At 39.8% G+C, this 16,483-nt stretch overlaps 1 protein-coding gene and 2 long non-coding RNA genes across 3 annotated transcripts in view; 2 read left to right on the top strand and 1 right to left on the bottom strand.

Moving 5' to 3' along the window:
• Positions 1-5,564, top strand: part of DPYD (dihydropyrimidine dehydrogenase) — a 3,662,673-nt gene extending 3,657,109 nt beyond the window's left edge. The window contains exon 23 of the mRNA XM_078644210.1: positions 5,011-5,564. Coding sequence (XP_078500336.1) covers positions 5,011-5,181 — 171 coding nt within the window. The 3' untranslated portion in view covers positions 5,182-5,564. The remainder of the gene's footprint in view (positions 1-5,010) is intronic.
• Positions 605-1,565, bottom strand: LOC144776085 (uncharacterized). Its single transcript, XR_013600576.1, has 4 exons — positions 1,473-1,565; positions 1,256-1,340; positions 1,021-1,151; positions 605-717 (listed from the first exon to the last, which is right to left on the bottom strand). It is a non-coding gene; the product is annotated as an uncharacterized LOC144776085 (long non-coding RNA).
• On the top strand, positions 2,427-3,387 carry LOC144776074 (uncharacterized). The gene is made up of 4 exons (XR_013600575.1): positions 2,427-2,519; positions 2,652-2,736; positions 2,841-2,971; positions 3,275-3,387. It is a non-coding gene; the product is annotated as an uncharacterized LOC144776074 (long non-coding RNA).
• Positions 5,565-16,483: the final 10,919 nt, after the last annotated feature.

Below are 16,483 nucleotides of genomic sequence, written 5' to 3'. Positions count from 1 at the left end.
GTGTGACTTTTCAGTTTTGAGCTTTTGAACCTCTTGTTGTACATTGACTAGACGGGGTTGAACTGCCGCAGAGTCAGTTGAAGGTTTCAGTAGGCTTTATATTGTCAACGAGGGGAGAATCTTGATTCCAGCAGTAACAAGTTCCAGATAAAGTGGGCCGGATATACAATTTAGTGATAACCAAGAGCCCTATTACTATAGGGCGCACTTTTCCTGTTTGTGGCATGGCACACTTTAAAATGATGATGAAAAAAAAGGGAGGTCTCCTCACAAATCTGTTTAGGGACAAGGAGTATTCAGTATAAAAAAAGGGGGGGACCCTATTGTTACCATACAATGGTTTGTTGTCTATATGCCACCATATAATCAAGAGATCCTTACAATATTCATCCACACCAATTTGACCATATATTAAAATAAACAGCAAAAAACCTTTTCATGCATTTATATCATTTATTTCCTTTTTGCAACAAATTATACTAAACAATTAAAGTGCCTATTTTAAAAGAAATTTTTTTATTTAAACATTGCTTATATACATGTGCATTATTCATGAAGTGATACAGTTGATACCAAAAACAGTTAAAAAACAAAGTTTATAGATAAACAAAGTGTCTGATTCAAAGTAGTTAAAAACAAGTTTGTCGCAAGTAAAAACCAAGTTGTCGACGCAGCGTTTCGGTATTTAAAAATTGACACCTTCTTCAGGACAGGGTTCTATTTAATAAAGAAAACATGAAATTAGACTCCATTATTGTTTGACACCTTATTAACATATTTCAACATCTCACTATACTATTGGTACACAACATCATTTGTTTAGCTCTACTAATTAGCTCATATTCCATACACATTTTTACAGGCACATTCTTTTGGGTGGTTTTATGGATCCTTGAATTATATGGGGTCAGTCAACATATATACATCGTCTCAAGATTACTTCAAGAGAGAAAGAATAGAGTTTCCTGAATCTATACAGGGCGTAGGGCAATTTATACATTTATTTCCCCATTCGCATACCTTATTAGCTTGAAGCGTTTTACTTAGCATTCAGCTCTGGAAATCTGTTTTCAATTCAAGAGATTATCCAATCGTTATTCAAGATGCTTATATCTTCATTTAGTTGAGCATCTTTGGCACAAGGATCCTCTCTGTGGATTGGATCATTCATTATATTTAGATCATTATTCTAAATGTTTATATACTTTCTTCAGCTACCATGATGAGGTATGCATACAAGGTCCATTCATTTTACCTTTTGTTTGGAGAGATCTAACTTCTGCCGTGGAGGACAAGGGGGCCACCGTAATTTAAGGTTGGATCTATGTTCACCCTGTGGTCTATGTTTTTCCAAAAAGAATTTCAAAGAAAGGAAGGAAGAGAGGAAAAGAACCCATCAGTTTATTCTCTTTTTTTCTTTTCAATCTCCCAACTATACTGTATCTTAACTTTTCTTGTTGAAAGACACTTACCCTTGCCATCGGGGGTTATGTTTTCAAGGCTGCACGTGACTGGATTAACACTGTGTCCCTTGCTTTTGGCGGTATTCCTCAATTTACCGTTTCTGAAATAAATCAGGTTTTTACATTATTTTACATGACCTAGGTTCTGTTTAGTATAAATGTTCCGGTCACTTTAAATGTCTATGGTTTGTTTGTAGCTCAATGTTTTAGGCATCCGTTTATTATCCTTTCCCCGTGTCTCCGTTGAGTTTCACAGGTTTATGGGAGTTTAATTAAAATATTCACTCCATTTTTCGCCCGCTATAGCTTTGCTTAAACAACATTCTATTTGCCCTTTCAAATAATGCCACTGCTAACCGGGTAGCGTCTTTTCAATGGCATGCTCGATGTAACTAAGGCATCACTCGTGAGACCTACTTTACTTTTGCTAATGCCGGGTGGACCTCAGCGGCTGCTAGCTGTTATACCTCGTTGCCTCACGCATTCTCGCTCTTTCAATATTAAGTGCGGGAGCCGCCTGGTAGTCGTTCTTACCTTTGTTTTACCAGGCGGCTCCCGCACTTAATATTGAAAGAGCGAGAATGCGTGAGGCAACGAGGTATAACAGCTAGCAGCCGCTGAGGTCCACCCGGCATTAGCAAAAGTAAAGTAGGTCTCACGAGTGATGCCTTAGTTACATCGAGCATGCCATTGAAAAGACGCTACCCGGTTAGCAGTGGCATTATTTGAAAGGGCAAATAGAATGTTGTTTAAGCAAAGCTATAGCGGGCGAAAAATGGAGTGAATATTTTAATTAAACTCCCATAAACCTGTGAAACTCAACGGAGACACGGGGAAAGGATAATAAACGGATGCCTAAAACATTGAGCTACAAACAAACCATAGACATTTAAAGTGACCGGAACATTTATACTAAACAGAACCTAGGTCATGTAAAATAATGTAAAAACCTGATTTATTTCAGAAACGGTAAATTGAGGAATACCGCCAAAAGCAAGGGACACAGTGTTAATCCAGTCACGTGCAGCCTTGAAAACATAACCCCCGATGGCAAGGGTAAGTGTCTTTCAACAAGAAAAGTTAAGATACAGTATAGTTGGGAGATTGAAAAGAAAAAAAGAGAATAAACTGATGGGTTCTTTTCCTCTCTTCCTTCCTTTCTTTGAAATTCTTTTTGGAAAAACATAGACCACAGGGTGAACATAGATCCAACCTTAAATTACGGTGGCCCCCTTGTCCTCCACGGCAGAAGTTAGATCTCTCCAAACAAAAGGTAAAATGAATGGACCTTGTATGCATACCTCATCATGGTAGCTGAAGAAAGTATATAAACATTTAGAATAATGATCTAAATATAATGAATGATCCAATCCACAGAGAGGATCCTTGTGCCAAAGATGCTCAACTAAATGAAGATATAAGCATCTTGAATAACGATTGGATAATCTCTTGAATTGAAAACAGATTTCCAGAGCTGAATGCTAAGTAAAACGCTTCAAGCTAATAAGGTATGCGAATGGGGAAATAAATGTATAAATTGCCCTACGCCCTGTATAGATTCAGGAAACTCTATTCTTTCTCTCTTGAAGTAATCTTGAGACGATGTATATATGTTGACTGACCCCATATAATTCAAGGATCCATAAAACCACCCAAAAGAATGTGCCTGTAAAAATGTGTATGGAATATGAGCTAATTAGTAGAGCTAAACAAATGATGTTGTGTACCAATAGTATAGTGAGATGTTGAAATATGTTAATAAGGTGTCAAACAATAATGGAGTCTAATTTCATGTTTTCTTTATTAAATAGAACCCTGTCCTGAAGAAGGTGTCAATTTTTAAATACCGAAACGCTGCGTCGACAACTTGGTTTTTACTTGCGACAAACTTGTTTTTAACTACTTTGAATCAGACACTTTGTTTATCTATAAACTTTGTTTTTTAACTGTTTTTGGTATCAACTGTATCACTTCATGAATAATGCACATGTATATAAGCAATGTTTAAATAAAAAATTTTCTTTTAAAATAGGCACTTTAATTGTTTAGTATAATTTGTTGCAAAAAGGAAATAAATGATATAAATGCATGAAAAGGTTTTTTGCTGTTTATTTTAATATATGGTCAAATTGGTGTGGATGAATATTGTAAGGATCTCTTGATTATATGGTGGCATATAGACAACAAACCATTGTATGGTAACAATAGGGTCCCCCCCTTTTTTTACACTTTAAAATGATTCTCCGTGTACAGACAGGGAAAGTGTGCCCTATTACAGTGAATGTGCTTCCCACAGGGCAGCTGCAAGCTTGTGCTGCCATGGGTGTAGCACACTGAAGAAATACACAGCTGCTTCATAGTTGCTTTATGTTTCACTGGGCGGGTGGCAATGTCCCTGCACTTTGAAGAGGGGAGAGAGATTCCCTTACTGGCAATGCAGTGAGTAAGTCTACCTGCCTGCAAAGGGATGTGTGGTGGGATCCACAAGACTCTCTTTCCCCCCTCCAGAGGACTGCCATCAGGGGACGCACTTTCAGCGCCACCTTTTTGTGATGAATTTTCAGTGCGTGTCCTGACAGCTTCTTTGCCTTTGCACCCACATCCAGAACACAGCACAGTTGCAGTGATTCCCTCATTTGCATTGGGTCACACTCAAAGCTACATGTGCACCAGCACAATTTTATTACAGAAGGGGCCCCACGAGCATCTGCGGTCCATTCTGTAATACCAGAGTGCCCCAGGGGTGCACAAAAATGGGTGCAGTTGCCCGTTGCGCACCTGGGGTACTTTCTGTAATGCAGCCTCAGAGTGTTCAGTACAAAGTTTCTTTTGCATTATGCGTAGTGTCAAGGCACCTTTGGCATAAACTTGTGAGTAAATAACTCGGTGCCTAAAAGGTAAGTCAAGATATAAGCAACAGGAAAGAAATATTGATCTGTGTGAAAAAAGGCACTTAAACATCCTTAAACACTACCACTCTGGTAAAAAAACCTAGGCATCTGATCACTGTTGTGCCCTTTCAGAGTGTGACAATAATACCATGAAACCCATTTTCTCACTTTTGGCAAGTCCAACACGACATTATGCAAAATCCTCTGTGTATTGTGTGTTTTGTCAGATGATTTAATGTGCCAATGGATCAACTGCATTTCTCGTATCTGCCAAAGATAAATGAATCACAACTACAGGCATGCCATTTTTATTCTAACTACTATTGGAGTAGATTATTATGTGCATCCGAGAGGCAGTCACAAGAAATGAAAGGTGTATGGCAGACATATAAAAATACCATATCCATGAAAATGGCCATTTGTAGCCATGATGCTGTGTAGGTGACTATAATTAATGAATCACTGTTAGAAAAATGTCTTTCCTTGGGTATGCATTCAGAGCTGTTTCACCGATGCTGAACTGTGGTTGCTATAGCTGCTGAATAGTATGGCCCAAGGAATGCTAAGTGCTCTGACACAAATGATGTGAAATATAAAATGAAGAAATTCTCGACCTTTCCAAGAGTGACATCAAAGCCATTTATTTCTGTTTGCAGGCTATAGAGTTTGATCCGGAGACCCACCTGCCTACCATTACTGACAATTGCACAGGCTGCACTCTGTGCCTCAGTGTCTGCCCTATTATTGACTGCATCAAAATGGTTACCAGGACAACTCCGTATGAACCAAAGCGAGGCGTGCCCTTGCCTGTGAGACCGGTGTGCTGAGGTGGCCAGTTCAACGACGCAGCAGTGCCTTTGCATTCGCTCTGTGGCTTTTGATTTACTTTTTATTTGTGGTATTTGAAAATCACTTGCTTTTAAAAAAAATTATAATTTGATTTCAAAGAGGGAATATAGTCTTTGTGATACCACATGGCTTTAGGGAACCTGTGTAGCATGTGCGGGTAGTTAATATCAAGTAATGCATTTAACCCTGCTTTTCCAAGTTCCTTGTCTAATAATTCACGTTAGCAGAAATAACATATTAATGCACATTAACTGAATATTTTTTTATCACAGTCATTGACAGAACAATATTTTAAGAATTCAAAATCCTTCATTAGTGTAATAGGGAATTTATGAGGAATAATAAACATAGGCAAAAGATTGAATGCGGATCTGTCACGCTTTATACAGGCATGCAAAGATTAGCTTTCAAACAAGACATCCAAGTTAACATTGCAACAGCGAAAAACTGACATGCTATCACCTGCTAACACCTAGTACACATATTGATTGAAAAAAGTTATTAGCGACAAAAAAATACTTGACAAAAAAAATACGCTTTCTGTAGGCTCAATGTATCAACCCACCTAGTGTGACTTCAAATTCTATTCTTCTATTGAGCTTCCCCTCTAGAAGGCAAACACATAATTGTAAGGTGAGCAAAATTTTGAAAATCAACTTACAATTTTAGGTTACAAAATTAGGAATATTCACATTGCTTTAGCTTTGAAAGCGTTGATTATTTCCCCCTCAACAAATGTTCCCTGCACCCTAAAACGTGCAGGAAGAACGGAACGGTCCGTTCCTTTATTTGCATCACTTCCAGAACTTAGGGCCATATTATCAAGGGATTTATCTCCGCTTTTTTGGCTTTAAAAGCCAAGAAAGCGGAGATAAAATTATCTCCTTATTACCTAGCTGTCGCTAACACCAGTTAACGACAGCTAGTAGGAGATAGCGACCATCTTGGGCCCCGCTTTGCATGTCTGAGATATTTATCACTAATGACATGCAAAGTGGGCGTGCCAAGATGTTAGCAACTGAAAACAGTCGCTAACATCGCTATCTCCTATTACCAACTTTTGGAGATATTCACGCTAAGCGCGAATATCTCCAAAAGCTAACACCTGTCCTGAGCAGTTCTTAGCCATGTTATCCAATGGGAGGTGGATAACATGGCTAAGAGCATTAGCTCGGTAATGCATGAATATCGCTGACTTTACAGCGATATTCATGCATTTCGGCTGATTTTTATCGCTTAGGAGATAAACCTTGATAATAGCAAGGCTCCTAAGCGATAAAAATCCCCGCAACACGGCGATAAAATTATTGCCGCTAAGCCAACATAGCGATAATTATCGCTAGTTGTTGGTAATATGCCCCTTACTTCTTTTACAAATTTAGAATTTTGAGAGCTCCTTTGAAGACACTGAAGTAACTCAGGTCCCATAATGGCTGATACAGGTCTTCTGCTCCAACATTCAACTGCTTACTGAAGAGAAGGACCTTTGACAATGCGTGTAGGCCTCAGCAATGATATCATGCTAAATTAGCACCCGTAAGCTGGTCAGGCAATCAACATGGTCATTTGGCTGGCTATATTTAATGTGAAAGGCCCATGAAAAAAACATTTTATGGCCGGCAGCTCCTAATGTCTCTCTGCAGTTGGCAAATAGGGAGAACTGCTGGAGCATGTGCAGCATCTCACCTGAATGTGTGGATGAAAGACATTGCTTCATTCTCCCACAGTGCTCCCTCAGCCTCTTCTCAAGCACCATCTTTTCACAATTTTCTGAGGGAAGCCCAATCAGCCAATGGAAAGTAGAAAAAAACAAATAAACTTTGAAGCCTTTTTTTTCCCTATCTTCCTCTGTCTTTGAGGTAGAACCCATCTCCTACTTCAGCTGGGTCCCCCCCTGTTTTTTGTAGACAGGTGCTAATAACGTGGTTGTCATTAGCTAAGACAATTTGCCTTTTAACTGCCCTGCCCTCTTTATAGGGAGTGCACTTAAATGCTGCAGTTGCCCATAGTTGTAGGCAACATGCGCAACATAATCTCTCTCCCTGGAAACTAATATGTAAATATTGAAAAGACTCATCTGCATCACTCATGAGATGTGCAATGTGGGCAAGATTCAGAGGCTTACCAACAGGATGACATAGCTTACTCAGTTTGTAAATTGTAGGTCACTGTGATTTAGATGTCTAGCTGATGGGAAATTAATCACCCTCTAAAACTGACTCACTGTCCACCACAGCATCAACTAATGATGCAGTAGTTTTCTATTCACCTTTTCCAAGCTGAAAATAATGTATCACAGGGGTTAGACCTCTCTCTATTACGAAGTTCTCATCTTCTCTTTGTGGCTGCAAGCCTATGCCACTTTAATAAGGGGCTTTGTTCTTCACTGAGGAAAGCATAAACATGATGGGTATATTGCTTGAATTAATCTCAGGCACTGGTAATTACTCTGGGCCACGATCACAGAATTGCTTTTACCCACCACTCTACATCAAACAGGAACCAGAATTATTCAAATTGGTCCTGTTCCAGTAAGAACTCTCCAGCACAACCTGCCAGACAAGGTCATCTACATTTTGTCCAAATATACCTCATTTAGGAAGGAAACATTTCGGAGTTTCTATTTACATATTGGGCAAACTCGACTCGAAGGTATCAGAGCACTTTACATACATTAATTTTGGTTAGGCACGGGGAGATTAAGTGATTTCCCAGAATCACAGGATGTTGAGCGTCGTTGCCGAGACTCGAACCCAGTTCCCAGGCCGACAGCCCTAGCTGTTAGGCTACATCCTCTCACTGAATTGCCCTTCACAAAACGGTCTAGAGAAGTAGGCTCACTCCTAAGCAGACCATCTCTGCCGGGCGAAAGGGCGCTGACACCTTCGTTATTAATAAATTAATCCCAGTGTGTACCCTTTTGCAATTTATTGGAGGAAATTTAGGGAATTAGTGACCCCATGTTACTTCAAAGGAAAGCAATTGCTTCTGCTGAAGAATCCTTACAGTTCCTGTATCGATCCCACATTGTATTTGCCACAAGGAGCTAGGTCTAACTTATTTAAACGATTGCATCCGTACTCGCCGACCGCTCCGGTGGTTATATATTTTGAGCACAGACGGAGCCTCAATCACAAGGAGCATAGTTGCAGATTGTTTGGTTTGTGACAAAGGCTTCTCCATCCCTTAGTTGGCATATGTGAAAAGGCCATTGGAAGGAATTAACCTATTGAATATTTTTTCTGAAAAAGCCCCATGCGCTTTCCCAGGTAGGAAGCAAGCACAAGCTTTACTGATAGAGCAGTTACAAGCTGAGAGGCTACATCTGGAAGACCGGAAACCAAATGTTGGGAGTTATTTACACCTTAATCCCAGGATCCTTGCTACTAGTTACCTGTGGAATATCAGCAGGAGTTGCGAGCTCTCCCTATTATTTCGATTTAGAGCTGGCACAGTGAAATACTATTTATGCTTCCTGCTTGGGTACTAGCATGACGTTGGCTCCAGAATGTGTCCCTGCAATAATCTGTCGAAACAATAAATACTTCACTTCCTCTATTTCTGTGATTATTACACACTTCATTCAAAACGTTGTGAGTATCTCTTAAGGGGATAAGAAACAAAAAAAAATATTTCCAGGCTTACCGTTTTTTTTAAAGAACTGTCAGATAATGAATGTTGCCACTGTGTAGGTTTGTTACTTCAGGCAGCTGTACATTCTAGAAGCACTATGCTCTTTGACTGAATAAATTCGATTTTTTTAACCATTCCGTTTATTCAAGATTTTATGGATTTTATCAGTGTTTTATGAATAAGGCAGGTCTTTTTCCGACTGATTATATTCTTGTATGTATCAGTGTACATTGATGGCTGTTCTTTTTCAGCCGGATAAAGTTACTTCTGATTCTGACAAACCATCCGTCAATCTTTGAAGGGGATGGGAGAATTGGCTGAATCGTACATTACAATTAAATCTGCTCAGTCCCCAAAACAAAAGAGAAGGACTCTGGCCAGGGATACTGGAACCTCTTCAGCAATAGATGTAAATATGGAAGCATTAAGCCTTGATGTGCCTCCTTTTAGCATCGCACTGCGTGTTTTGTAAACTTATGGCTTGCTAAAAGCATAATATTCAATAACTCACATGGTCACTATCTTCCTTAAAATCATCCTTCCAAAAGCAAATTCACTCTTGTTTTGTGGTGTCCCAATTCTTACAACAATGCCTAAATTTGATGCTGGGGTTCATACCAACCTTAATGCGTGAGCGTCCACCTCCCTCACACCTTCTGATGATTCTTGGAGATGTCAATTCTTTAGGGGCACTTAGAAAACGCGATTGGGATCCTTATCTTTCTAGTTAAACTTAGAATGGACACCCCACAGAACAGAGGTCTGTGGGAGACTGTTGGGAATTTCTTCTTCTTTGCGAATACTTCTTCACAGAGACTTTGTGACTCTGCCTCCTCTCAAGATCTCAGTGTATCTACAGTTGTAACTTCCAATGAAAGGTTCACACTAATACACTCTCAAAATACCTCACAATTCTAACCACAAACGTTTTTGCCTGCAGCGAAAACGGCAGCACACTGAATTACACTGCATTCACAAACACATATATTGACAATAGCAATTGTGGGTTGTGTGATGGAACAATACATGCCTCAACAATGCATGCCTGAACCACGCAATCTCAACCATGACCGCATCTTTACCACACATGTCTTTACCATGCATGTCTTTACCACGCAATGATTGTTAGAGGGACATGCATGGTGAATATCATATCTCTACCCCTCTTACGTGAACCCTAAAATCTGGTCCTCCTGCGGTGTACTCTACCTGCTCCAGCCCTATAAACTACGTTGACCCCCTATCCTGAGCCGTAAAATACGCCACCCTAGCCCCAAAAAACGACTTCAAACTCAGCACTCCCGCCACGAGCCCCTAAAACTGCTCCCTAGCCCTGCAAACTGACCCTTTCCTTCCCCCCTTATCCCTAAAACTGCCCCATGCATGAAAACTGTCCCTTTCCTGTACCCTGCCCTGTGCCTTAAAACTCCACCCCCTAAAAACGACTCCAACTACAACCCCCCTCCCTGTGCCCTAAAACCAGCCCCCAACCAACTAAATCCCACCCCCGTCTACCCTGGCCCCAGCCCAACTGCCCACTCGGCCTGAAAACTGCCCCATTCCTGCCCCCTACCCTGAGCCCTAAAACTACTCCAACCCCAGCACCCCTAACTGAGCCCTAATACCAGCCCCACACCCTAAAACCTCCCCCCAACTCCCCGGGCCCCAGCCCTACTAACTTAGCCATGCCCTGATCCTCTTTTCCTGCTGCATGCCTTTTGGTTCCTCTACAACACTGACTGCCTTCACCACGCACCACAGTACATTGCCCAGTTGTAAGCGACTCCAAGGGTTGTGGGAGTGAGGCTTCTCAGAGGGATATCAATAAAAACAAAACATAAAATTTCAACTTTGCGGTTATTCACAAACTTTTTTGGAGCCTGTCCCACATTTATCTGCATCACTAAAGTTACACCTTAATTAACTAAATGCACCTGTTAGTGTAGGAGCATCATAAAATGATTTCATTTTACCAGAGTATGGGGAGTGGCATTTTTCGCATGCAAACACTTTTCCAGGTGAAGAAACCGCCACTATCCTTCTCGATCCAAATAAGTGAATAACATATACACCACTCAAATTACTTCATATTTCACTATACTAATTTTCAACACTAATCCTTTATAGGTTCCGGAGTAACGCGCTACTCGCAAGAAAAGCGCTTTAACACCCCTTCAGGGGTAACAAGCGCTATACAAATACCAACCTTTTTACCTCTTCTATCCTCCCGAATCCAAATAACTGACTAACATATCCACCACTTTAATTACTTTCATATTTCACTATACTAATTCAACACTAATCCTTAATGGTCCCGGAGTAGCGTGCTACTCACCAAAAAAGTGCTTTGACGCCTCATCAGGAATAGTAAGCGCTATATAAATGTAATTGCAATACAATGGGGAAAGTCCTCTGTCGTGTGATAAGGCAGCAAGGGTATAAGTTATACCAGTTACGGAATTCAAAACGTTGCTGTCGTAAGTAGAAAAAGTTTGGTAAGTGGGCGAAAATCATACATCTCCGCCACACCTATATGAAAGTCACCCCTCACTGAGATAAACGATTTCCTTTTGAAGCTGGGCACTAGTGTCTTGTGTCAGGATTTAATTGACTAGGTTTGTGCTTGAAAATATATGTTCGCTGTCTCTATTACAGAATCTTGGTGCCTTTTTGTAAATTATCAGTCACTGTAAAATATAAAGTGTGTATTTGAAACCAGAAGATTTAAAATAGACCAAAAAAACACTTATTTCATAATGAAAGTTGCATTGAAAGTTGAAAAATGTTAATGTCTTTGTATTACAAAAATACATAGTCACCCTACTAATTAATGTGGCACACTTTCTCTTTTCCACTGCTCAGACATCCTTAGATGCAAATAGAAATGCAAACATTCAAGAAAGGAATGACCATCCATCACCTAAATGTGTTTGTAGTATGCAGATTTGTTGACTTGGTCAATAAACACTGCATTTAACATGAGAGGTGGTTCATCTATGAATGCAAACGTCAGCTCTCCAGTGGTACATTGCAAGGCCAGAGGCATAGTATATCCTTTTCCGACTAACTCACATATTGGGAGTGTACAGAAGCTGGGGTTTCACGACTTTACACACACACACACGCTCGCACATCTGGAGCACAAGCTTGCCATTCAAGTGTTTAAGCAACACAGACACCATACAATTTTGAGCAGCATACCTCTGCACTAAGAGAGCATGAATTATGCATGTATGGTTAGATATTTATATAGGGGCTGGGTCTGGATACGAATTACAAGATTGTGATCATCAACTGGAGATTACATATATTTAGGCAGAGTAAGATTAATTGATTTCCCCAGATTCACGCAATGTTTTTGATGTATCAGAAAATTGAAATATCGTTAAAGTGGAATATCATGAAACCACCTTTAATATAGAGCTCTTTTAAGTAATGCATCAGAGGACAGCTCATGCTATTTAAAATATATCGGATTAGGGGAAGGTCATATAACATGAGCCAAGAAGACCTGCTTTACGGGCACGGCTTTGACATGGCTGTATCTCTTCATGTTTGCAGGTGGTGGGCACTCACACTCGATTTTGGGGGGCCAGGTCATATTTTTCAACAGCAGACGTTGACCCTAGGCAGAAGAGAGAAAGCCATCAAAGAGAGAGAGTAAAGGAGGAAGAGAAAGATAGGAAAATAGTGGCAAAGATATTTATAGTGGATGAAAACAAACATGCAAGATTGAAATAAATAGACAGAAGGGATGGGAATGTGGAAAAAAGCGAAAGGTCGAATATGACCAGGCAACCATGGTATTCCACAACCACAGCATTTAGCTTGACCAGCAGCAGATTCCTGGGAAGGGAAAATATAGAGGCTCTGCATTTGATTAGAAAAAGAAGCACTACTTGATATCATATAACGATTTAAATCTGAGGCAGCAGTATATTAACAGCTTCGGCAGTGGTAATAATGTGTTGTTGTACTTCTGGTATAGCGCTTCTGCTTAAAGAGGCACACAAAATAACACCTACCCGCACAAGACCGTCATTATAGTGGCAATCATTAATTTTCATTATTTACCATCGAGGTCATACAAGCAAATATTTTGTGATCTGGCCCAGCAAGTGTTAAAAATAACTGTTTGTCAATGGGTTTTTCCTTCTCTGCTGCCTCTAATGCTTCTTTATTGTCAAGTGGGAGTTTTGCAGTTTCGCCTACATAGAGACACATATGTTTGCAGGCATTGCTGTGAAGAATGAAACAATTTGTCTTTTAGAGGAGCAGATTTTTCATTTTAATTCATTGTTATCTATTTTACAGTGTGTGACACCATTAACTCTGTCACAGTAATGTTTAAAGATAAAGCCATTTAGTCAATTCGGTGTTATTCACTGCCGCCGAAATGTCAAGTTTACTGCTGTGATAAAATGAAATATTGCATGCCTTTTAATGTGTTATTTACTTATAATAAACATATTGAAAATACAAATCACTCCGCTTTCCTTCTCTTTTTCTTAAGTAAGATATTTTACAATCTTGCTGTATCAAAAATTACATTCGTTCTATTTCTTTACGTAGGTATTTTTGCTTCTCAGTAATTTTTCTATCGTCTGCCATAAACCAAGTGTATTTAAATGTCTGTGCGTGGAGAAATATGTTATAAGTAATAGAAGTTGCTGGGCACCATATTTTTGAAAGTTATTTTATGCTACATACATATATTTAAATGTTTAACTGTGTATTCACTAGCACAATTCCAGAATGTGATCTATAAAAAGGTAAATCATTGGGGCATATTACCAAGCAATAGCGATAATTATCGCTATTGCTTGGTTAGAGACAAAAATGTATCGCCGACCTGCGGCGATTTTTATCGCAGATAAACCTTGGTATTACCAAGGTTTATCGCAAATGCGATAAAAATCGGCCGTAATACATGAATATCGCTGAAAAGTCAGCGATATTCAGGCATTACCGAGCTAATGCTCTTAGCCATGTTATCCACCTCCCATTGGATAACATGGCTAAGAACTGCTCAGGGCAGGTGTTAGCTTTTGGAGATATTCACGCTTAGCGCGAATATCTCCAAAAGTTGGTAATAGGAGATAGCGATGTTAGCGACTGTTTCCAGTCGCTAACATCTTGGCACGCCCACTTTGCATGTCATTAGTGATAAATTTCTCTGACATGCAAAGTGGGGCCCAAGATGGTCGCTATCTCCTACTAGCTGTCGCTAACTGGTGTTAGCGACAGCTAGGTAATAGGGAGATAATTTTATCTCCGCTTTCTTGGCTTTTAAAGCCAAAAAAGCGGAGATAAACCCCCTTGATAATATGCCCCCTAATTTCCTTTACATTATTTTTTGGACTTGTATACTTCCACATTAACGGGTCCCATAACGGGTAGCCCCAAGAAGAGTGCCATATTTATCGCATCCAATGATATCCTACACAGAAGGAGTTGGTATTAATTGATAAATAACACCTATTAGAAGATGTGTTCCAATAATATGTAATATATAAGGGTATGTTCAGGGCGTGGGATTAACCTGCGGGCCTGAGTGCTTTACAAATAATTGCGTCCATGGCATAATAAAGTCACTAAAAGCTGGCAAAGCATACACGCTCAGAAAGATTAACAGAGAACAAAAATCAAAGAAAAACATGTTAGATATGGAGAAAAAAAGATTCAAATAAAAGTTGAAGTTATAAACAGTGCATAAATACAATACAAACTACAATAAAACTCAAGTCTCGATTGAGACACAAAATGAGGAGACGAGGCAAAATTGCTGCTCCAACAAATTTGAAATCGCAATTATAAAATTGCACCACTCTTTTTCATTCTGAGGCGAAACTGTCGATTCTCAAAACCATTTCAAGGATTTTCAATTGTTTTTCTTTAAATGCACGCTTTATTTTATCATCACCTTAAAAACGTAATACACTTGTGATTCTCTCTATTGATAAATATGAGATTCTCTTGAACTATGGCAGTGATTTTCCGTTTTTCCCCCTGAAATGGGTTCTTTATTTTATCATTACCATTCAAAAAATTGAGGGCCATATTATCAAGCAAGTTTGATACATTATCGCTGCTTTTATCGGCAGGAAACTGCCGCTAAAGCGGCGATAATGGGCTTGCTAATATGCCCTTGTGAATTCTCATAGAAGCCAGGTTCTGGTGTTAACCTGGGCTTCTATGGGAATTCACAAGGGCATATTATCAAGCCCATTATCGCCGATAAAAGCGGCGATAATGTATCGCCCTTGCTTGATAATATGGCCCTAAGTTTGTGATGCTCAGTAGTGATACATTTGAGTTGAGAATTTGACTTAAAAACAACTCTAGTATCTGAATTGTGCCAATTAGGTTATTACAACGAGATGTGCCATGTTTTTCTCAAACTCTTCTGTCTCTGTTCAATGAGCTCTGAAAAAGTTGGAGTTTATTTTGAGGGCTTTTTTCTGATGTTAAGCTCCAAACACGTTTTGTAACTTTCCATTTATCTTGATCCGAAGCCGTGAAAAAGCAACATAACTTCGCAAAACGCATGTTCGCTAAAATCAGATAAACAGGTTAGACTTGTAAATGTTTTTAGGTTCGCAATGTATATAACCTATTATTTTTTTTTTGCTTGATATGAACGGTGGTTGCTATTGAAATATAGGCCTTTTGTTAACATTAGAACGTAAATTCCACGCATATGAGGCTCTGGTATCATGAAAATGCCTTGATTGGGTGACCCTAGTGAGTAAAAAAACCACATTTTTAATTTTCTGAGTTTCCTTGAATCTGTTATGAAGCAATAGTTTCTTCCAACTGTTGGTGTCTCAAAAGACCTTTCTAACTTATACTGATGACAAAAGGGCTGCATGCCATGAACGCCCAAAAGCCAATACCTAAATGCTAATATGTTTAGGGATTAGTCTAAAAAGAGTTAGTCAGTAAGGGAGGCAGGCAAAGAGAAGTCCCAGGTGAGCCAGAGCCTCAAGAAACCACCAGCGGACGGCGGTAGCCATGATCTAAAGTTCATGAAATGCAGGCCACATCCTCTACCGAAGCCAATAGCATAATGGCTTATAGTCAGGCACCATCACATTGACCAACAACCAAACATCTCACACGCCCCTGCAGCACCATTCTTAATGGCACCAGGAAGATGAACTAGGGCAAGGAAAGGTGGTTGCTGCACCCTTACAAAATGAACCCGGCTGTATCTGCCACATGGGTAATAAAATCACAAGCATGGAGTATTCCAAGCAGCCACAAAAGCACTGGCACCTCCAAAAGGCATCAACTGTCAGTAGATAGAAACAAGCACCATTGTGTCATCCTTCCTGAGCTGGGGGTCCCTGTACAGTGATAGACCGCTGTGGCATTAGACCCAAGAATAACACAGATCCATGCCATCTACATTTGCAGTTACAGTTCTGATATCGCAGGGTATGAATTCAAGCACAGACAATGACACAAAGTATAACAAATTACTAAGACAGCAAACTAAAGCAGCAGTGAAAAGCAGGGCAGCGGTATGTGGTGAAAGAGACAAGTAGTCACAGACAGACGGTCCTGGTGACTTCTGTTCATCTTTACATAAGCACGTTGATAAGTACCGAATGTAAAATGTTTAGTTAGCACTATTGCCCTCTA

Source organism: Lissotriton helveticus, chromosome 1_1 (genome assembly GCF_964261635.1).
Source record: "Lissotriton helveticus chromosome 1_1, aLisHel1.1, whole genome shotgun sequence".
Lineage (NCBI taxonomy): Eukaryota > Metazoa > Chordata > Amphibia > Caudata > Salamandridae > Lissotriton > Lissotriton helveticus.
This window is presented reverse-complemented; position numbering and strand designations above follow the sequence as displayed.